At 38.5% G+C, this 21,455-nt stretch overlaps 1 protein-coding gene across 14 annotated transcripts in view; it reads right to left on the bottom strand.

Annotated features, from left to right (window-relative positions):
* Nucleotides 1–21,455, bottom strand: part of SPG11 (SPG11 vesicle trafficking associated, spatacsin) — a 37,124-nt gene that overhangs the window by 15,282 nt on the left and 387 nt on the right. For 13 of the 14 annotated variants that reach the window (XR_014229172.1, XR_014229173.1, XR_014229174.1 and 10 more), the window contains exons 2-25: nucleotides 20,335–20,519; nucleotides 19,301–19,528; nucleotides 18,302–18,500; nucleotides 17,611–17,748; nucleotides 16,436–16,899; nucleotides 16,037–16,182; nucleotides 14,807–14,939; nucleotides 14,278–14,433; nucleotides 12,817–12,995; nucleotides 12,469–12,645; nucleotides 11,917–11,988; nucleotides 11,371–11,498; nucleotides 10,512–10,690; nucleotides 9,830–10,037; nucleotides 9,102–9,305; nucleotides 8,059–8,165; nucleotides 7,114–7,259; nucleotides 6,081–6,242; nucleotides 5,254–5,320; nucleotides 4,635–4,800; nucleotides 3,273–3,478; nucleotides 2,361–2,469; nucleotides 1,682–1,841; nucleotides 231–488 (exon numbers count right to left, since the gene is read on the bottom strand). Coding sequence is in view for 8 of the 14 variants with exons in the window: in XM_082321538.1 (XP_082177664.1) it covers nucleotides 231–488; nucleotides 1,682–1,841; nucleotides 2,361–2,469; nucleotides 3,273–3,478; nucleotides 4,635–4,800; nucleotides 5,254–5,320; nucleotides 6,081–6,242; nucleotides 7,114–7,259; nucleotides 8,059–8,165; nucleotides 9,102–9,305; nucleotides 9,830–10,037; nucleotides 10,512–10,690; nucleotides 11,371–11,498; nucleotides 11,917–11,988; nucleotides 12,469–12,645; nucleotides 12,817–12,995; nucleotides 14,278–14,433; nucleotides 14,807–14,939; nucleotides 16,037–16,182; nucleotides 16,436–16,899; nucleotides 17,611–17,748; nucleotides 18,302–18,500; nucleotides 19,301–19,528; nucleotides 20,335–20,519 (4,177 nt within the window). In the remaining 6 variants the exon portion in view is untranslated. The remainder of the gene's footprint in view (nucleotides 1–230; nucleotides 489–1,681; nucleotides 1,842–2,360; nucleotides 2,470–3,272; nucleotides 3,479–4,634; nucleotides 4,801–5,253; nucleotides 5,321–6,080; nucleotides 6,243–7,113; nucleotides 7,260–8,058; nucleotides 8,166–9,101; nucleotides 9,306–9,829; nucleotides 10,038–10,511; nucleotides 10,691–11,370; nucleotides 11,499–11,916; nucleotides 11,989–12,468; nucleotides 12,646–12,816; nucleotides 12,996–14,277; nucleotides 14,434–14,806; nucleotides 14,940–16,036; nucleotides 16,183–16,435; nucleotides 16,900–17,610; nucleotides 17,749–18,301; nucleotides 18,501–19,300; nucleotides 19,529–20,334; nucleotides 20,520–21,455) is intronic. The other variant, XM_082321542.1, reaches the window with a different exon arrangement.

The raw sequence follows: 21,455 nt of genomic DNA, 5'->3' as shown, positions 1-21,455 counted from the left end.
AAATAATGAAAATGGTAGTTTTACAATAACCAGAGACAAACATCACCTCGTTATATATCACTTGGCCAGAGGTGTCATACTAGTCACAATTACTACAAAAACTGAGGAGAAAAAAAAACAACCTACCTAAAAATGCAACCTACATATCTACCATTTAACAGAAGTATGCGTAACCATCACTTTTTTATTACTTATTCCTCTAAAAGATAAATAACGTCATCAATACTCACTTGGAAACATGCTGCTAAAACACTCAGAATGGGAGCATGCTCTCTCAATCCTTCACTCAAAAGGTAACACGAAGGGTTGGAGTTTCCCTGACACTGAAAAAGGATTTGAAAGAGACTATCTGCGTATTTGCTCCTCAACGCACTGGCGGCACTGTTTTCAGGACTCCCTGCATCAGGACGCAAAACCGGTAACTTCTCCAATGCCAACATCAAGTGATCTTGTAAAATGGGAGTGAAATCTTGAAGGACAGAAATGACCTAGAAAAACAGAACCAAAAGCATCTATACAGAGTGAGATCCAAAGAGAACGAGGGGGAAGAAGGACTGAAGCATTAAATACACAGAAAAGAAAAAAAAATTCTTCAAATTTGATTTTTTAGAACATTTTTTTAAGACCTAGAGATGAAAAAGTGTTCTGTAGGCATGAATTATTCTAACAAAATACTGAAGCTCATCCTTTTACATGAAGCTAAAATGCCTCCTAGAGACACTTGGTTTTGTCGTGTCTCTCGTACCGCTAACAGCACACCATGAACTACTTAGTTGCTGTTGTGCCATTACCTATTTTTCTTTTCAAGAAAACAACAAAGAGATCCAAGTTAAAATCCGAGGCCTGCTAAGTTATCATCTTACCTGGAATCGTCCAGTTACTGTCCTCACATTACTTTTCCCAAATTGCTTTTCATTTTTACATATTGGTAATATTTTGTTAATTTTTAAATTACGTTCAAAAGCAAAAATAGAAGATTTGGACTCTCAAAAACTTAAGTATCTTTACACAAAAATCGATGTAAGTTTTGAAAGGAAAGATGAGTGGCTTTATTAAAGCTTACATTGAATGCATGGTAACTCTCCAATAAAAAAAAACAGTAACTAAACGATTTTAAATTAAACTTACAAACATTATGAGTATGCCATAATTTTATCTAAATTTTAAATGAAAATTAAGTCCCTTCTTGGCAAATACTTTTGTGTCCAATTCACTTCAAAGAGACACTCAAATCACTCCTCTCTGAAAATTGTTTTCTCTACTACTGATTAATAACATCACATAAGACTTCTCAAACAGGGAATTTTTTTCCTAATCTTTTCCTTTAATAGTTAGCTTTCATGCTCTCAGAAGCATATTATTATGTCTGCTGAACAGTCAGCTCCCTCTGGAGTCAATTTCCTTTGTCTTGCGTTAGCTTTTCACATACCAAGAGGGAGACAAAACTAGAAAAGTTGGGAAATCGGGCTGTGAGAGAAGGGCTATCATAATCAGAGGATATCGAGCATCCCGAGACAACTTCTGACTCCCTGGAAACTGATGAGGCTTCAATTTTATGTTGTCTCCACAATGTGACGCTCTCTCGTTAAAAAAATCTATTTTTTCCTTTTTTTTTGATCACAGACAAAGAACATTCTTGATAAACTCTATCTTCATTTAAAATCATACACAGATAGCTCACCTCATCTGGCTGGTAGCTGTACAGCTGGGTTTGGATGATGAACTGCAGCCAGTCGTCGGATTTGGCACATTCCTTTAGGTAGGATGTACTCAGTCCGATATTATGGAGTTTACAGAACTGCATTACCAAAGACCACTGCCTTCTAGAGTCACTAGATGTCCTGCATGGGATTTAAAGAGCTTCAGCTGTAATTAATTGGTATTTATAGCAGGTGTTAACAATGTATAAACTCATCATGTGGCCTGAGATCCACCGCCTGCAAACAGCAACACCAGCACTGCCATTGGCTTCACTACAGACTAGGTCACATCCCACCGTGGGAGCTTCCATGCTGCACCCTGTGGACGTTCCCTCCCAGCAAGGCAGGTACGCTGTCCTGCCTTGACAATGTTGGCTTTGAAAAGAAGTCAACAATCTTCGCTCCTAAGCGTGCTGCAAGAGCTCTGTGGAACAGGGAGTCTAACACGCTGGCTGCACCTCCTTATTCTTGCCAATATCCATCTATTACCTCTGCTATTTGAAATACCAAGACTATATTCTAAATTCCAATATTGTTGCTCAGTTTACTGCAATAAAACACACATGGATCTCTTTAATATTAATCTGAATACACAAATGGTAAAATTCAGTGCCTAATCTCAATTTGCCAGCATAATCCTTTAAATCATGTTTTACTCACTTCTTTATTCCTTGGTGCTCAACTGCATCCCAAAAGGCTTCTTCTAAGGAGATAAGAACTGCTGCTGCTGCTGCTTTCTCACCATCAGCCAATTTTGTTAACTTTTCAACTGTTTAAAAGAAGGTATTACTATTTCTGAGACGCTATTTGGGATTAGAGTAAGGGTAATATTTTCAAAAGTACCACAATCACCAAGCAGAACAAATCCTATTAATGTAAATGTTTCAATAACTATGCCAAGTCTGGCGCCAAAGTGGCTACACGATTTCTGAAACAGAATTTCAACTTTCAAATCACATAACCTTTTTTTTTTTTTTTTAAATAAGCTCTACCTATAGTTTTAAATAACATACATGTTTTTAGAATGATCAGGAAAATATAAATAAATGCCAGTAGTTTCCTAGTTGGGACAAAAAGACACTTGTGGACCTACAGTTAGAAACTCAACTTTCTAAAGTTATTCCTAGGATAAATTTAATTTCCTTACAGCTCTGAACATCTGATTACAACTGCAGCTGTAAGACAGTTTTCAAGTACAAAAGAGAAAAGAGACTTGGTAATGTCCCTTTGTTTAACCTCTAGTTATACTGTCACAACATGAGGCTGTTCCTCACTAAATATTCCCCTGAGCCTCAGGCAGCTGTTGGATAGCGTCTATTAGACACCCCTGCAATTCTGGCTGCATGTCATATTACAGTCTTCCTGCCTTATTTGGTGTGCCAGGTTCAAAACGCACCTTCAAAATTAGTAAGAAGCAGGAATAAAAGAAGAGCAAAATTCTTAGCTCCTCAAAGGACAGGATGCTTTTACTGCATTCCTGAGAAGTCAGGCACCATCTTTCAATCCATCTCTGCTTCTCTTCCCCATAAACACAGAGTACCCTATCCTAAAACAAACAAAAGACAATCTTACCTAAAGATTCTCTTATTTGATTGTGCTGAGATTCTTCCTTTCTAGTTCTGTAACTGAAAATTATGTTAGCAACTTTAATATCAACCCTGAGTTTGAGGCTGTCGAGACCGAGCAGTTCTAGAAAACACACACAGGCTGCTCCTACCGAAGGTACGCTGAAGAAAGAAAGAGCTAAAATATAGGCTTCCTTTCCTGCTTGCTGAATCCTGAAACAAAAAGAACACCAGTTAACACACAGGATTTTTAACCAATTTTCAAACACCAATATTCCCCATGTAAACAAGTACCTCCAGGGTTTACTAAATTCACAGACTTGGTTAGCATGAAAGGTATTTACAAACCAAAAGTTTCGTATTTATAAAACAAAGTAGCTATGAGAATAAAGCCTCACCCATGGTAAGCACAGAGTCTGCAATTCAATAAACTTCAACAAAAACGAAAGCCAATGCATTTGGCATTAGAGTTAATAAACAGCACCTGCCAGCAGTTGTAGTGCAGAAGTCCCAGTGCAGAGCTTACAATCCAAGCACTGCAGCATCAAGAACCTGAACCTGATCTGTGGATTGTGCTAAGCAAAAAAGGTACCTAAAGGGTTCCACCGGGGCTGGGTCCTTGGTTCTCTGAAATTTTTCCAGAGTAGTAACTGAAAAAATCACGCATGCTTGACTGTCTTTTAAACTATTAAGTACTTCAGTCTATATTAACGTTATGTCTTCCTTTTTGCCCAAATCTTAGCTGTTTACAGAAGAGAAACTGATTTGTATATAAATGATGAAAAGAAACAAACAGTCACTGATACACAAACAAGACATTCTAGAAACAGTTATTTGTTCTGATGTAAGTCCTACTAATTTTGAATATACTTAATAGTAAATTGAATATGTTCAAGCGAGACGTGTAATTTGACTGTATCCTTCTGAACACACATTTCTGTAGCTTCAGTCAGAATATTTAATTCCTTCAATCTCCAGTACATTATTTATCTTATTAATTTAACTAAAGAAGCGTCATCCTTAGGAAATGTCAAAGAAAAGGGGCATCTTTTTTCTACAAAGTGATCTAGAGGCTCAGGTCCCTAGAAGAAAAGCCTACCTGTGTTTGATATGACTGGAACATTTTTCATTCCTTGCTTTCATACTGCAGATTTTATTTAGGTAATTCAAAATAAAGCTCACCTTCTTTTAGGTGATATTTGATTTCTACCCTACTCGACGCTAGACTGAATAGACTCCCAGGACACCTAAAATTTCAAGTGATGCAATGCATACCACTTCTTTGCTGTTGGGGAGGATTAATGTTGCTCCACGCGCTAGATTATCACTTCAAAAGAACTATCCGACTGCCATTTTTGAGAAGACTTACGACTGTTTGGGGGATTTGCTCTTTACTAGCTGCTGGACCAAAAAGGTACCAAAAGCAAATGATGGGCGTCCATGGTGCAAATAGTACAGAAAGTCCAGCCGTTCCATTATAGCGTATTTGTTCACCAGTTCAGGAGATGAAAAATGAGGGAAGTCACTTGATGCATCTAGAAAGAATATCATCATTATTATGAGCTGATAAACAGTTGAATCAAACACAGAAAAAGCCTTTCAGCTACAAAACATGAGACGCCAATCAAATACCTCTCCTCTTGTTCTAATTCAATCTCTGCATACCCAAGCCCCACTGAAATTCCAATTCTCACTGCAAAATCAGAACTCTAGATCACTTCTTAGGCCCTCAACTTGCTTTTAAAAGAAAATACTGCTTTTCTATCTCATAATACATTTAAAAAGAATTCTGTCTGTGAAGAGCTTAATGGGAAAAGATAACCTATCTAGGATTTAATTTCAAAACAAAATTTTAGTAAATTACACTTTTTTTTTTTTTAGAAGAACTGGCCTTTTGAGTAAGTTTATCTGCCAAATCATTCCACTGGAAGGTATTTTATCCTAGGTGTTCGGGCTAGAAAGGCATATAAAACTTGAAAGTAACATACCTGACACAGCAAGAGTATTTGTTGACTGCCAGCCAAACAATTTAGTGGGGTCAAAGGGCACTAAGGACTGAAAGATTAAAAACAAAATAGAGTGAGACAGCTTAAGATTTTCACATCAGACCAGACTATAGAATATTTAGGGAGCTGTAGTAGCAGACAGTCAGGAACGGCCCGTGCTGCTATCAAGCGGTGATGTATCTTGTGCAGTTCTCTCTCAAAGGCGCATATTCATCTACTCCATAGGATCAGAGCGCAAACAAGTGCAAGGAAAGGCTTAGACTTTGGTCTAAGGAAATCGGGAAAGAATATGCTTAAGTATTTTGCTAAACTGTGATCTTAGCAAAGTTAACACTTTCCTAATAATGAATAATTCACAGCATTTCTTCCAACTTTCAGCTTATCTCATACCACAGATCTGAACTAAAAGGCATTTGCCCAGAAATGTGTCACAACGTTCCATGAGCCACTATCCTTTAATTCTAAATTTCAGTTTCCCTTAGACAACTAAAACCATTTTGATTTCTGTAACACTAAACAACTGCCCACGGAAGGCTGCAAGACTGTCACTTCTCTGACATTCCAGGACTGCTGAAGTCAAACTCCGCAGATGTCTCTACCTGTCTGGGGAAGCGGGGGGAAGCCAGACTCACAGCATTCAGACACCATTTTAAGACACCGTTCAGAATGAAGCTATAAGTTTAGCTCCAAATTAAGGATTCAAAGGAAACAACATATGGTCCCCACCCTCCAGGCTTTAGCTGAAAACAAGCTTCTCTTAGTTTACTTTTGTTCTGCCAAAAAGCACTGCTGAGAAGCATTTTGTGTACCTGAACAAGATGGTAAAGAGAGATGTCAGGTGGCAAAATTCCATGAGAAGTACACGGGGGAAAGAGAGCAGCTTTGAGTTTGGGGTAAGGAGTCAAGGCCATTTTTAAGAGCTGTGGATCAACTTTCTTTAGAGGTTTTTCCATATCTTCGTTCTGAAGAACCTACATTGCACGAAAGCAAAATTATTTCATTAGGAAGAAGAAACTGCATTAAGAGAATAACAAAACAATCTTTGAATGCGCCAGACAAACTACCTCATGGGAATCTGACATACGGTGACAACACAGAAAGTATCACTTTTTCCTCTAGAATACTTTTAAGTTATATTAGACATATCTTCAACGGTACCTGGTGTCTTAGGTTACTGTGCTATGTATCAAAAAGCTATCTGTATTAATAAATTCTGGGCCAACATGTGGTTTACCAAGCATTTTTATTTTAAAAGTATAATCCTTTATAATGTGCTTTTGGATCTCTATAGCACAATGCAACTGGTTAACACAAGGTAGCCAATAAGCTGAAGTTTTTTATATGTGTCCAGATTTTCAGCTTTTAAAAATAAAAATATGGAAGCTGAATAACTCCTGTACAGACCCAAGGAGAAGAGCTGCCCAGTTGCTCATTGCTTCATTTACTTAAAAACTACAAATGACTACAAAAGGGGATAGCTGTCTAACAAATACAGGTACACCATTTTAAAAGTTTACTGAAAATATTTTTCCAGACTAAAACTATTTGAGGAACAGAAGTGCCTATAAATACCCTCCGCTGTAACTGTTACGAAGGAGTTAAATAGCCCAGCTCAGAGCCGCTGTGCCTTGCTATTTCTAAACCATGTAACCTTGAACCACTCCACTTGCTTCATTTGGTCAACTAACACTGAAACACTGGACACCGAAAACACGTTTTTATATGATAAGAAATTATATGATGGCGTTAATATATTTATTTTTATTAACGTATTCCTTTGAGTTTTCAACACCACGTGAGAACTTCTCCAAAAGCTTATCGATAATTTGTTGCACACAGTACCTGATCAATGCCTCCAGGCGCGTACATTGTAGTAGCAAGTGCCAATAGTGTACGTCCTTCCAGCAGCATGCTACTCACGCTGGCTTGATTACTAGGAATCAAGATCTGAGCGTTTGCTAGACTAGCCTGAAAAATCATCCTTGGATCTTAAAAGAAAAAAAGTGAGATTTAATTTCATGCAAAAACAATATTACGTCATTAAATCACGCATTAAAACTGTTCTACGACTATGAAAAATGCTGAATTTTCTATTTTTTTGTTGTTAGTGATTTTTCTCAATTTACTTATAAATACAGATAAGCTGTTCCAAATCTTACCAAGCTTTCCCCCACTCCAAAGCACAGTTTTACCGACACAGATTATTTTGGATTGAGTCCTACAGTTTAGCATTGTATTGGTTCAATTCTTTATCCTATACTGATAACACTTTCTGAAAAAGCTTCACTTGGGCTTACTTTTATCATTTGTTAACGTGTGACTCAACAAAAGATGAAGTGTTTTAAAGAAAAGTGAACTGAGTTAAGGGCACAAATACTACTGATTTTCAATGACAATAACAAAAAAAGGCAAACACATAATTCAAGGGGCAGAGAACTCAAAATGCACCACAAGAACTAGAGGAAGCTTTACTTTTAATAGTATATGCATTTTCTTATTTCTTTTTCTCCTTCTGTTCAACCTGTTGGGAATATAATCAAATTGGAGGTAATGATGATCGCACACAAAATAATTCTCACATATCTACAGCCTCCAAATCCTTATGTACAGTTTAAGCAGGAATTCTAATCCACATTTTAGAGATGAGGAACTGATGCACATGTAAATGATTTGCCATGGTCAAAAAAAAAAGTTTGCAGCAGAGCAGAGAATTAAAGCCAGCTGTGCCAAATACTGAGCTAGCAGCATGAACACGGGACCCCCTCCTGAGCGAGGCCAGCCTCTTACCTCGTGGACTACTGGCAACTCCTCGACACCGCACGAGGAATTCAAACCAGGGATGCGCTTCATGCAATTCCTTGTTATCCAAAATAGGGCAATTTGAAGGAGTTAAACTGGAAACAAGACGAGTAGCAGCACAGTGAAAACACAGTATTTATAACCATCCTCTGCCCCAATATAACACTGCATTAAAAAGTAAGAGCATCTGTCTGGGTGTTACAGTGACTTATTTCATCCATCTTTATGAGAGAGTCAAATCACGTCACCCTTCTCTACAAGATGCACAGCTTTGGCTGAGATGGCATCTGACAGTTCCCTTCTTAAAGATTATGTTTCTGTGCTTGCCTGCTTCTGCAAATCAAAGTAATAGTTTCCAGACCTGACAGCCGCAAACACTTTCCAAAGAAGGGACTTGACTAACAAATACCACTCTGCATAGTCTAAATATTTTATGCAAACTAAAATTGGTTATACAAACAAACAAAAAAAACCAAAAAAATTTGTTGGCTTTTTTCCGATCCACTTTTGCCTTCTTAATAATTACACTGTTAGGTTGGAGTTACAGCTAAGAAATTTTAATTGCAAAGTATTCTTTAAGCGGAAAGTATTCCTATAGTTCCAATACCTAATATTGCTTTCTTCTTCAAATCCCAACTAATCCTAATTTAGATGGAAACCAGCAAATTCTTCATTTGTGAACGTATCAAGAATGCGCTTGTGCTCAAGTGAGAGAGTTTCTGAAGAACAAGTTGTCTTGGCACGTTTAAGATTGTAATGCCTATAACGTAATACTAATTACAACTATAATTGTTTCCTTTGATGACTGACACACAAATTAACATTGACAAGACAACCTGAATAAAGCTTCAAAATACAGCATGAAACCTAACACGCTGCCCCACAGTTTTTCATTAAATGACACTGTTGTGACCCAAGCAGTCTTTCTCGGCAAACATGAAGGGTCGTGGAAAACTCTTACTGCCAACTATTAAAATTGTGTCTCATTATTTAAATCTGCACGAGATTTGAGGGATGAAAAGCAGTCATACCTGTAGTAGTCTAAGTAAGTGTACAACAGATACTGCAAATTATGTTCTAAACAGTGAAGGACAAAACGAGCATGGAAGTCCAAACCACTTGCAGCACTGTATTTTGGAACAGGGTGAGGGGTTTGCAGTACTCCCCCAAGGTAAGACAGTCTTTGGAGCAGAAGTTCAAAATCTTCCATCTCAGAAGAGACAAAAATTCCATTTCTATCAGAAAAGAGAAAAAGCATACGGACTGATTAGCCAGTTATCTCTTTATCAAGTTCTGAAGGGTGTTTTCAGTTCAAAATTATAAAGCAGACCTTTCCTTCTAGGGGATTACTTCACTACTGAGGCAAACACAGCATGCCAAAATACGTTTGGTAGTCCTCAAACAATATCAACAAGTTCACTGTAGAAAACGAGGCGTGAGGAGTGAAATGCTATGTGTTCAGAGTTTTCTTCCTTGCATTAAAATGGGCATCAGGAATATAATCACTATGAAAGATCAAAGGGCTGACAGAGGATTTCTATTGCTCTCGTGTTTCTTACTGTTTTTAGATAATGGAAAATGCAAGTACAAGACTAAAATTAAAATTTATTAATGGACTTGTGCTGTTCTAAAAAAGGGCACTAAATACAATATAAAAATCAATATGTATCAAAGATTTTATTAACACGTACTTCTATTGCTATCTGATTTTGGCTTCACGTAAGATAGAAAGTTAGTATAACGCATTAAGGGCACATACCTAGCCAGCTTGTTTAATATATCATTTCTCATGTAGCTACTACATAACGTGTTCCGGTCAATAATGTCTGGAGTGAGAGGGGGCCAGTTAGCTTGTCCACACAAAGCCTGGTTGGGCTCAGATTCTTCAATCCATGAACAAATATTAGGCCAATCATGCTGGGCTGTCAAGTGCCTCCAAAGAACCTCAGGATTACACGTCTTGAGTTCTGCGTTTCAAAAAGGCAAACTGATGAAACCAGCACAAACACTACTTAGGGAAATACTGACATTTCTGTACACGTGTACATATTTTTAATGAACGATTGCAAATATGCTGCTGAGATTAAGTACGCTGTTACAGCTTGTTAGAGCTTTATGTCGGAAAAGCTAAATGTAATAGTACAGTGTAATAAGCTTCACAGAACGCAGCAGAGCAGGACATTTACAAGTGGCCATGCATTAGACAAGTCCCTTTCAGGTAGTTCCAAATTTTCCCCTACAGGAAAAACACAGATCCCTGCCAGAACGCAAGAGGATGAAAACGCATTGTTTACCCACTTTCAGTGACAAAAGATGAGTGACCTACTGTGGCAGCACACAACTTTAGTTACGTCAATGCCGCTTCCACACAATTGCAATATACTACGTCAAAGATTTTTAATTCACAATTTCTTTTAAGTCCTTAGTACCAGTATACTTGCCTTGGCGTGGTTTTTTGGGGAGAAGAATCATTTCCTGAATAAGCTCATCCCACCACCGAGCCCAGTTAAACATCACTCTGACTCTCCTACTGTGAACCCGATGTCTATCACAATTCAACAACGAGTCTAGAACAGCTGTATGTCTGGAAAAGTCTTGTTCCTTTCTCCAGTTCTTGAAACTGCAATGAAGTACTGCATTAGGACCTTTTCTAGTACTCTTCTAAAAAACAGTCCATAATCTAACAAATGGAAGATGATGAAAGGGTCAACAAATTTTGCTAGTCCATTTTGAAGAGAGTTCTGGAAGTGTTAGAGGGACTTACTTCAGCTAAAAGTTTCAGAGTGCATATGAGAGCAATGAGCAAAGAATTCCCTCATTTTTCCAAAAGTGACATAGCAAATGATAAGTATCGTAACGCTTTTACAATTATTTATCTGTAAAATTATTTTTCTAGGTTACTTTAGTTTGCTGTATTATGGATATCATATATCAAAAATAGAGCAAACATTCCATCTGAACATGTTTCATTTGATTAATAATTCTAATCATATGATTTGTTATTAAAAATACTTCATTGATGGTGATGATGATGTGAACAGAAGACCTCTGTTACACTGACGATAGTACATCGTGACTTAGTCTGGAAAGAACATGAGATCAATTGTTACATTAATGAGAAAAGTAATCAGTTCCCACACTGACCCTTATTTCTGCAAATGAAGACCAGTGAGAAATTAATGAAATTTTACAGAAGACTGTACTTGTTAGTGCAGTAAATCATACGGAATGTAGAAGCCAGCATATTTAAAATCCTATTAACGTTATTAATTAATAATTAAAACTGATAACCCACATTACCTGGAAAGAGATTGAATCTCTTTATTTTCTTGGAAGGATTCCGAGTAAAAGCTTTCAACCTGATGCACAAAGTCTATCATTTTCTTCTCTTTTTCAGAAAAACAATTTTCTTCTTGTAAAACTTTCACCTTTAATTCAAATTAAAGTATTACCTCCAATTACAATTTTTATCTACTTATCATATATTAAAGTTGTACATGATCCTGCAAGTGTAAAGAGTTAACCAACTGTAGGAAGAAATGCTGGATACACTTAAATTACAAGAGGGCCAGGACTTCATACTGTGTGCAAGCAGATGAGAACTAGACCAGAGCCAGAACAAAGAAACGACATTTTGACCAATTTTTACTTTAACTGCAAATACAACAGAACGTAGGCGTGTCAGTGACATGTTTCAGCAACCGCACTGCAAGGATGCAGGGACAAAACCGGTTTGTTCCCATTCTGAAAGTGTGTTCAATACAATGCTTTCTCTTGGCATAAATACACATCAGGCTTCAGACCCGAGAACATCAGCTGGACAAAAAAAGCCTTTTCTACACTTACCAACAAATCTCGTACATGCTTATCAACTGTGTAGAAACATATCTTATGCAACTCCTCCTTCACATCAAAGCCCTAACAAAAAAGAAGATACTCATTGTATGCGAACTGTACAAATGCAGCTGTACATGGGCAGAATAAATGCCCCTGCTTTCTTTCCAAAGAAACCTTTTACAGGCATGCTTGTGATATTCGCTTCGCCAGTTACTAGAGATTTCATAATAACCCAGTGATCTGCATGATGTCTCCAGCACGACTGGACCTAAGATGTGTACCCTTTAACACCTGACTTGCCAGAAGCACTTTAACACTTTGCTGATCACAACATCACTCAATACACATCCATAAATAGGCTCCCTCAGCATTCTGAAGGCACATTAGTGATCAAAGCCGTTCTTTAAAACAAGTTAATTTTCCCTGTAATACACCACGTATGTGGTAGAATCAATACCTCCGTAAGACACCTAAATGCTCCCCGTACTCTTAGTATTCGTTTATTTTGTTAGTCATCAAGAAGTGTTAAAACTATCAGCATGCTTACTGAACACCTCTCACCATATTTCTTAAAAGTTCTGAGGCCCCTCTGGTGTCGTCCTTCAGGAGACGGTCATAGACCAGATTCAAACCTGTCTGAATAAATTCGTCAAGACTTTGAGCAGGATGCTGATGCATTCGGAAGAAGGTCTGGGCCTCTGGCATTTTGTTGCTTAAGATGGCCTCAGCAATGACTTCCTAAAAGGGGAAAAAAGAACGGAACAAACTGATCTCATTAATCTTCAATGTTACTATCTTTATAATCCCTATATTGATTCTTTTCCCCAATAGTTTAAAGACATTTCCATATTAATAATTTCCTTAAATACATTTAATAAGAATAGTAAAAAACGGATTACTCATTTTTACCTCTGGTGTCAGTTTTTCCCACATGTGGCTTTCTTCTAATGCAGGTAGGTCTTCATCAAGATCACTTCCCGTGTGTACTGTATTTATTTGTGGGCGAGGATATTTTCTCAGAAATTTTCTAAGTTTAATAATGTAATCAGTTAAAATATCTGCACTCTTCTGCAGGAATTTATCAGGTTCTGTCAAAAGCATGCAAGATAACAGTTAAACAGAAATGAACAATAGAGCATTTTTCATGCTTAGCAATGTGGAATGCATTCTCCCGACCAATAAACAGAACAGGCCTCAGAGGAAAGAGCACATCAGCTCTGGATTGCAGCGTGACCTGCGCAGGCACTGACACTGCCCACCACTACCAGCACGCCGTCAGGATACAGTCACAGCGGTCCCCCTGTCCTCACTGATGTGTTTTCTCCTTCAAACTGAGAACTGAAATTTTTTATTAATGCAACCAATTATTAGTCAGATAAGTCCCATTTAAAATGCAGGGACTTTTAAACATAACATTCATGTAGTAAGAAACAAAGACTACTAAAAATTATGTAGAAAAAAATGATTAAGACTAACAGTTAATGGTCTGCACCTTTTACTATCAGAAGAAATTGGTTCTGCTTTAACGTGTATAGCCTTTGGTCCACAGACTAAAAAGCATCACTGAGACAGCAGTTCAGACCCAAGCAGCAGGACAGCACACTGTATGTCGCGACATGTCACCCCACTCTCCATAGTTTTCTCTAGCAACACAAAACTGTCCTCTAGTCCACTAGTATACCAGCTGTTACTCTATTCTTGCACCTTTTAGGCTGTAGTTCAAAGAGCAACATTTCAGCAACTGCGCCAGCGTAAGCAGTCGTGCACTGCCACATCCAGTCTGCAACCCCCATCAGACGCTGCTTCCTGCTTCCGTGCCGCCCCTCCGGTTATACTGGAATGGGCGACCCTGTTGCCACACAGTAAATCGGACTGGGAAGTGCTCCAGACAAAAAATAACCTGGTAGGCTGTTTTTTTTCAGCTGTATCAGTTTCTTAAACTAGTCTATTCCATTCCACAGCCACATAAATATTTGTGCCAGAATATTTCAAGTGGCGGCACTGAGAAAAGAACAAGCAGCTGAGGGCCAAACTCAAGCCATTGAACTGCACTGCCATCAAGTATCCAGCAATAGCCCGAAAGTCCCATTCTGCCACCCACGCATCCCAAAATGATCCCACTGACAGTATCCTGTCTGATCCGAGAGCCTGACCATAGTTGTTTGGGCTAACACAGATACTGTGTTCAGATTAATTTCTCATTAAATTAATTTCTCGTAAATATCATCTTTCATTCACTTAACTCTAGCACTTTTTTTTTTGTTAATTCCAGGCAAATTTAGGCTTTTAATTAAAAAAATGAATTGTTCTTACTTACCTAAACAATGACACATTACATTACTACATATGATTCAAAATGAGTAATCTTACCCTCTGGGCGCACAAAAATTTCTTCAAGTTGCTTGGTAAGAAAAGTCAACGTGAGGTTTAGCAGCTGCTCAGAAAAGTGTTTACTGTGAGGCTCCATATCATTTTCTTTGATTGCTGAGCAAAGCAAGTTTAAAGCTGGCCTCAGCTCTTCCAAATCTGCAATATTTACATAAAAAAGTTAAAACATCTGCATTCTACCATATGACTGACCACATAAATTTAAAATTTAAGTTAAAAGTCACAAAGGTATGCTACAAAAATCTTCTAAAATTTGTCAAACAATATATGTAACATGCTTTGCCTTCACATCCAAATGCTTATAAACGTATGCCGATATGAGAACACAACAAACAACCCCACACAGTATGCACCATTTCTCTCTTATTTTCCAGAAGCAGAGTAGTTGCAATATAGCACCACCCAAACATACAAGAGCACAGGCAATTCAATCTGCTTTTACAAACACATAGCCATACACAGAAAGGCAATGAAATTTAAACCGCCGCGTAGCTGAAAGTATTTCACTTACTTTTCAGGTAAGACTGGGATGCACTGTCAGTAGACTGTTCGGGTCCAGAGCAGGGCGCAGACAGACTGAAAAGACCTTCTTTGCTTTTTAAAAATAAGTCTACTGTGTCTAGCTGACGATTTTCCAAACCTGCCTAGACAAACATGCAGTAGAACAATTACGCATGTATTCTAAAAATATATATTGTACGCCTACTGCTAGTATTTTTACTTCACACTCAGTGACAAAGTATACATGGAGGAAAAAAGAAGAAATTTAAACTACGTGGCAATACGCGTAGCCTGAAATAACAAGGCGACCTGTTCGGTACCTGCTATGCTCCTTTAACAGGCTTTGCAGAAACCCTGCCCCGTATCTTCAGAGACAAAATGTTAATTCAGCAATTTATTACAGAATTTGATCTGGGATATAAAACAAGTACTGTGAGAATCAGGACCTTGAACAAGCTTACAGCAACTGAAAATTGCTGTGAGCCTCCCCCCCATCAATTCACTTTCCATCATGCCCTTCAAAGAAACCCAAAAGAACCCGACCAAATGTCTCCATCTGAGCCCCCTCCCTCCAAACACGACTGAAAACGTACGCTGACAGCGTACTGAATGACGGCGTGGACAAACTGTTACAGAGCCTCAGGCTTCTGGAACGGTATTTTTTTTAAACAGGATCTCTGTCATCTAAAAGTAGAACTAGAGCACTGGAAAACTGCAGACAAAAGCAGATTTGTTTTGTGGTCTGGTACATTAAAACTATTTTATCACCTCTTGTTACGGGATGCCAAGCAACGTTTGGTAGCTTTAAGTTCTCCTCTTGGCTTTACAAGAGTGGTATGATAAAACCAAAAATCTAGTTCCAGGGATTTATTTTAATATTTGACATTTTGCAAGAGAACAAAAACTGCTGCAGAAACTGGCAAAAATGCTTTTGGGTCCAATTAAGAGGGATTTTTGAGCACTGCTTAGTTTAAAAAAATTATTTATTTTTTTAATGTGCGTTAACTTTGTTGCTGTATTTCTTCTTTTGGGTTACTCATCTGGGTTACTCGGGTTTTACTCATCTGGGTTACTTCGGGTTTTTATTGTTTATTTAATAACTAAACCACTACTTTTTGCCCCTAGGTTACTGAGGCATACTTTTAATCGTGTCTAAAAACACCATTAACATTGCTAAACTGCATTCATTACTTGAAAGAAGTATTTTTTCATCTGTAAGACACGAAACAGATTTCTTTACCTCTAGCGCATGTATCGGAATTGAACATCGTTCCCATCCATTCAGATGACAGACAGAATCTACGACTCCAGCGCTGCCATAGATCATCAATCTATTCAGAAACTCTTCTTGAGTTAAACCAAACAGAACTAAGGAGAGACCATGCTCTAAATAAAAGAATCAAACCAGAATTAAAAATACATGAGCAAGTTGCTACACACCAACATTTCTGTCTACTGCCTCTCTTCCAAAATAATGACACAACGCTGCAGCGGCTCCATTTGGATTTCACCTCAGCAAGAATGCATTAGAAATTAGCCAGCAGCAGCCAGGCAGCCAGGAAAGAAGAGCACTACAAAAAAAAAAAAAAGCTTTTCTCAGAAGGCTACATCAGAACAATTATACAAAAAACCCCCTCACCTGTCAGAAGCAGACATACTGGCACCTCTTTGCTGCAATCCACATAAATGCTATTTTTGCCAAAGCGGTAATACGTCACATCTTGTGACTCAAAATCCCAGAGAGCAATAGTCAATCCTTTGTCATTTGTTAACACTACAAACAGGGCTTTAACTCCAGTTACCAATTTACACTCCAGTTTCACCACTTCTTGTGGTGCTTCTACGGGGATTTGTTTCCATCGCTGTCTTGCATCGCTGAGGTTTGTACCATCGCTTTGTAATGGTTTGGAAAGGGCCCACGTAACAGCCCGTGGAACAAAAGCCACCATCTTCTCAGAATTTTCATAGATTTCAGGATCATGATCTTCAAGATGGGTAAAAAACTGATACCAAGGTAAACTCAAGTCATTCACCACATCTGGAGAACCTGGTTGTCTTCTCCTTACTCTATCACGTAGTGAGGATAAGTGCGCCTTCCAGGACCTGGGGTGAAGAAAGAAGTTACCTATAATACCAGGTATTGCTCCAATAACAATGCAGATAAATAAATTTTTAAAGTTTCCTCAGTGAAATAGTATGCATTTTAAGCTTATAGATTCCATCCAGCATCTTGCACTTCAACCTTAACATGTCTTGTTTATTTCTAAGTACTGTTTGCAGCCAAGTTGAATGATCGCAACTGCATTAGCTGACAACGTCCAGTCTTTTTTTTTAAAAAGAAAGTAGAAAGACATTAATTCCAGAATTTAGTATTTATTCCATTTACATCAAGTTATAATTAACACATTTTATTAGTTTTAATACCTCTAATACGAAGGGTCACAACAGGGTTAAAATGTTTTACATGAACACAAATATTTTCTTATGAAAACAAATATTTTGAAGTCCACATGCACTCATCTGTGCTAAACACACAACAAACTGTAAAGTACTTGGAATACAAAAATCTGTCAATACTGGTTCAAACTAAAGGCAACACCCTAAACAGTAATTACTATTTGGAAGCTGTTTGATGACATATGTAAAGTCATCTCGGCCCATTTCCTAACATCATCCTAACATTCAAAAGATTTAAAGCAGAATGAGCTGATTTTACTTGCCACAGCTAGAATTAAAAAAATTCAGCAGTTTATTAATCAATGATCCAAAGGAGGCAAAACCCAGCCTGTTTTAGAAAGCATTTGCATTATGTACCTGTCCGTGCGGAAAGGCAATGACAAAAGCTCCATGCTATAGTCAGAGCTAGCAAGGTCATCCTCGTCGAGTCCTTCAGGAGGCTTCAGCGGAAGATGTTCAGAATCTCTCTTACAGAGCAAGTGCCCAGGGAACTGTCTGTAAAGAAATAAATATTAAGTTTCACCTCCCTCAGATGATTTAAGATTATTTTTTCCTCCTCTGGGAGCTATCAGCAAAGCACTTTTCTCTCAGATTAATAGCATCCACAAAAATGTATCCAGGTAAGCCATCAAAACCTGATGCTATTTCCTTTGAGGTGGACAACACCTCTAAATTGCAACCTAGTCCTCATTTATCAAGCAGAATCAGTAACGGTGTATCAGAATAGTTTAACAATCCCATACCCTACAGTATTTCTAAAAGGTGCTACCAATCACCACTGGCACTAATTGACAGCACATATCCTAACCTTCCTAGAAAAAATATGAAGTCCAATATGAAGTTTTTGTTTGTTAAAGTGACAGGGCATAAAGTGGAGCAAATAGTAACAGGCAATCTTTAAACAAATAGGAAATTTCTGCTCTACCACAGAGCCAGAACTCAAAACAAAAAGCTGGCAGCATCTCAACTATTACAGGACCAAGATTAGGCACTTTTTAATGTTAATTGTACTTAAAACTTTCAGTTAGGAATTGTGCTGCAAATGTACCTGAAGTACGTGTTTAGATCCACCGAGATGGCATGGTTGGAAGAAGTGATGACCACAGCAACACTGAGATCGTGCGACACTTTGACCGCGGTGAGTGGCGATGTGATGGCGGGACTCCTGTCCTCAGCCGGCACGTCTCCCTGGCAGAGGGCTACGTTGACGTTTGCTAGATTTGCACCATCAAAAGAGTCAAATACGTCTTTAAACAGCGTCAAAGAAAACACCAGGCCTCAGAGTGTCCAACAAACAAGAAATTAAATAGAAGGGGAAAAGGGTGAATATCTGTTAACTTTGTGGTCCAAGCCAATCTCTGCACAACAAAACATTTAGAATTGTTTGTTTTACAAGAGCATTCTAAACTCAGCTAGGATCAGAAGTGAACTGTGCTCAGTGCTGTACAAACACACAACTTGTGCCAGCTCAAAAGAGTTAGTTTATACTTGGAAGCGAACTGGGACAAATATATATTGGCAGTTATATAATTAGGAGGAAAAAATACCCTGACTTTATCGCATTTTTTAACATACGTGTCAGAAAAAATTGACAAAGAACAGGTTAAAGTTGAGCGCCTTGTGGAACAGTCTGACAGGTCTGAGCTCCTGGGCATTAGCACACAGAAGAGAGTCACCTGGTTTCCAAGCTGTGATTCCCTGCACATCTGTAGATATTTCTAAAGGACCTAATTAAGAAAAGAAAGGCTAGTGGCAGTAGACGCGAGCCTGTTATACACAGATCCGCATACCAAAAACGCTGAAAACCATTACTCCGGTGTAAAACCGATTTCCAGTGGCACGTTGAGAAACTACATTTGACACAACTATGGCGGTTTTTACTACATTAACTAGCACTTTGCTACACAACCCCTTTCTGGGAAGCATCTTCAAAACAGGCGCTTGAATGTCTGTCAAGAAACTTCTGCTTAGCTCTGACAGAATAGAAAAATGACTTTGTTCTTCCCGATCACTTACACTGAGAGCTAGTCTCGACTGCAAAGGATACAAATCCAGCCAGAACTATCTAACAGAAACAGGATCCCCCTGCAGAAGTGCGTGTCTGTTATTCTTTCCAAAACTTGCGGAGGCAAATCAAGGGTAAAGCAGTCACATGTCTCTAAGGGCGAGTTCTTTCCAGGAAAGGTAAGACGCACAACAATAAAGTTATTGAGCAGAAGTATGCATTTGTTGTTTTCAAAAGACAGTATCCTCAAAGAGAAAACTGAAGACAGACCTGTAAATTTAAGGATATTTTAGGATTATAGCAACCTGGTACTTTTGATTTGTAAAGATATCTCAAGAAAATTACAGCTCAAATTCATTGCCTCTGCTACCATCCTAATAAAAGTTGGGATTGGCGGGGGGGAGGGGGGGGGCTTGTTTGTTTTAAATCTCACTTTCTATGTCAGTAGCATTAATTTTAGAACAGTTTCCTAAAACAGTGCAGGCTTTTTAAGTGGACAATAGTATGAAGAACACAAAAAATCATCACAAAATAGTATTTCAGTCAGCACTGAAAATAAAAACTACAATTTTTGGAAATAAAAATACTTCAGCAATGGAGACTGTTTAAGAACATGTAAAACAGCAAAGGTCTAGGTCTTGGAAAGACAGTGCATTCCAACTGTACCCTACGTTTGCTAATCATAGAACACAAGGTTAAACACAGAATTAGTCTTTAGAGTAATGAGGAGCCCTATCTCTACATTTTCTTGCCATCAATTCCAATATTAAAGGGAAAGTTTGAGATAGCAGGGTTGCATGAATATGTTTTATTAAGCTTTATTTTTAACTTTGTATCTTCTGAACACCTTACCCTATGACAGTTTAGTTCCCTCTAACAACGTCATCTTTGAATACAGAAACGTCACTATTATTTTGCAAGTTCATTAACACTGCTACTTATCACTTTCAATCAGTGTGAAAGTATTTGACACTTCCCTAGTGTTCAATCCTACCGCCTCGATTTGTTTCACTAGGCGAAGCAGAGTTAGACCTACAATAACTGCAAATATGGAACACACATTGAAATTTACTCACTAATGTTTTTAACTTCAAGGAGCTTTTTAAGTGTATCTTCCTTACAACTGTGCAGGGAAATTGGGTTGTATTTTCCATCTTCTATAGTGAACTCATAGACAAACAGTTCGTGACTTTTACTAAGAGCCAGTATTTTTGTCTTGTCTGCTTGCGGATCATCATCTTCTCTGTTCTCCCACATGAAGCTGAAGACACAACATTCGGTATGTTTATTGACCTTATTCTCTTTCCACATTTCATACATTGAACAGTTCTGGAAGTGTGCTAATGATGGACAGTATAATTTTAATCTTTTGCAGCAAAGATTCTGCCACCACCCCCTCCCCTCCCAATACGAGAACATAATTCATCCCTAGCAGAGACTGCAACGCAAGACAGCGCTTGAGGAATCCCTACTTCTCCTCCTCTCAAGAACACAGCATTTTTCTATCCTTGTGCGTCTCTTTGCTTTAGTCATCCCTGACACATGCCACGTGAGCGATGCTCTGCTTCAGGACTTCTTTTAGGAGGAGGAACACCAGCACTGTCAGCTAGGGAGAAGCGGAGCACATTGCCCATTTCCATATATTTTGCCTCCCCGTTGCTCGGGCTGAGAAACTCTTCAGGTGTCTGCCTCCACATCTCCTCGCGTATGGAGAGGGGAGCAGGCAGAGAGGAAACAGCCAAAAGGCCACTTAGGATGGGGCAGAGCGAAACATAAGGCTAGAGCACTGTAACAGTGTCGGTATTGCTTGACATTGCAGATGTTTAGAAATGCAATGTGACTGCGGTTTTGACTCAGCATTAAAAGCTACTGAAGCAGATTGAAAACATCTTGTGATTGCTGAGTGTCACAAGCACAAGAGCTTGCCCCTGACCAGCAGACAAGGAAGTCAGGCAGTCAGGACGCTATGAAATTATAAGCCAGCAGCTCTACAAAACCAGATGAATTTTCTTCTTTTTGTTTTTTGATCTACTGTAATGAACACACCCACAAACAAATAAGTAGATATAAATCAGCGTCCCCTCCAGCAATGGGATTTTAAGTGGAGCGCCTCCCATTTCAAGGCAGGGTTTGAAGTCCCCCTCAGTCTCCGGCAGCTTCCAGGGCCTGCCCTCCCCTGCGCAGGGCTGCTCCCCTC

The sequence above is a fragment of the Platalea leucorodia genome (genome assembly GCF_965183815.1).
Source record: "Platalea leucorodia genome assembly, chromosome: 9".
Taxonomy (NCBI): Eukaryota; Metazoa; Chordata; class Aves; order Pelecaniformes; family Threskiornithidae; genus Platalea; species Platalea leucorodia.
The sequence above is the reverse complement of the archived record's forward strand: the minus strand, read 5'-3'. Positions and strand labels throughout refer to the sequence as shown.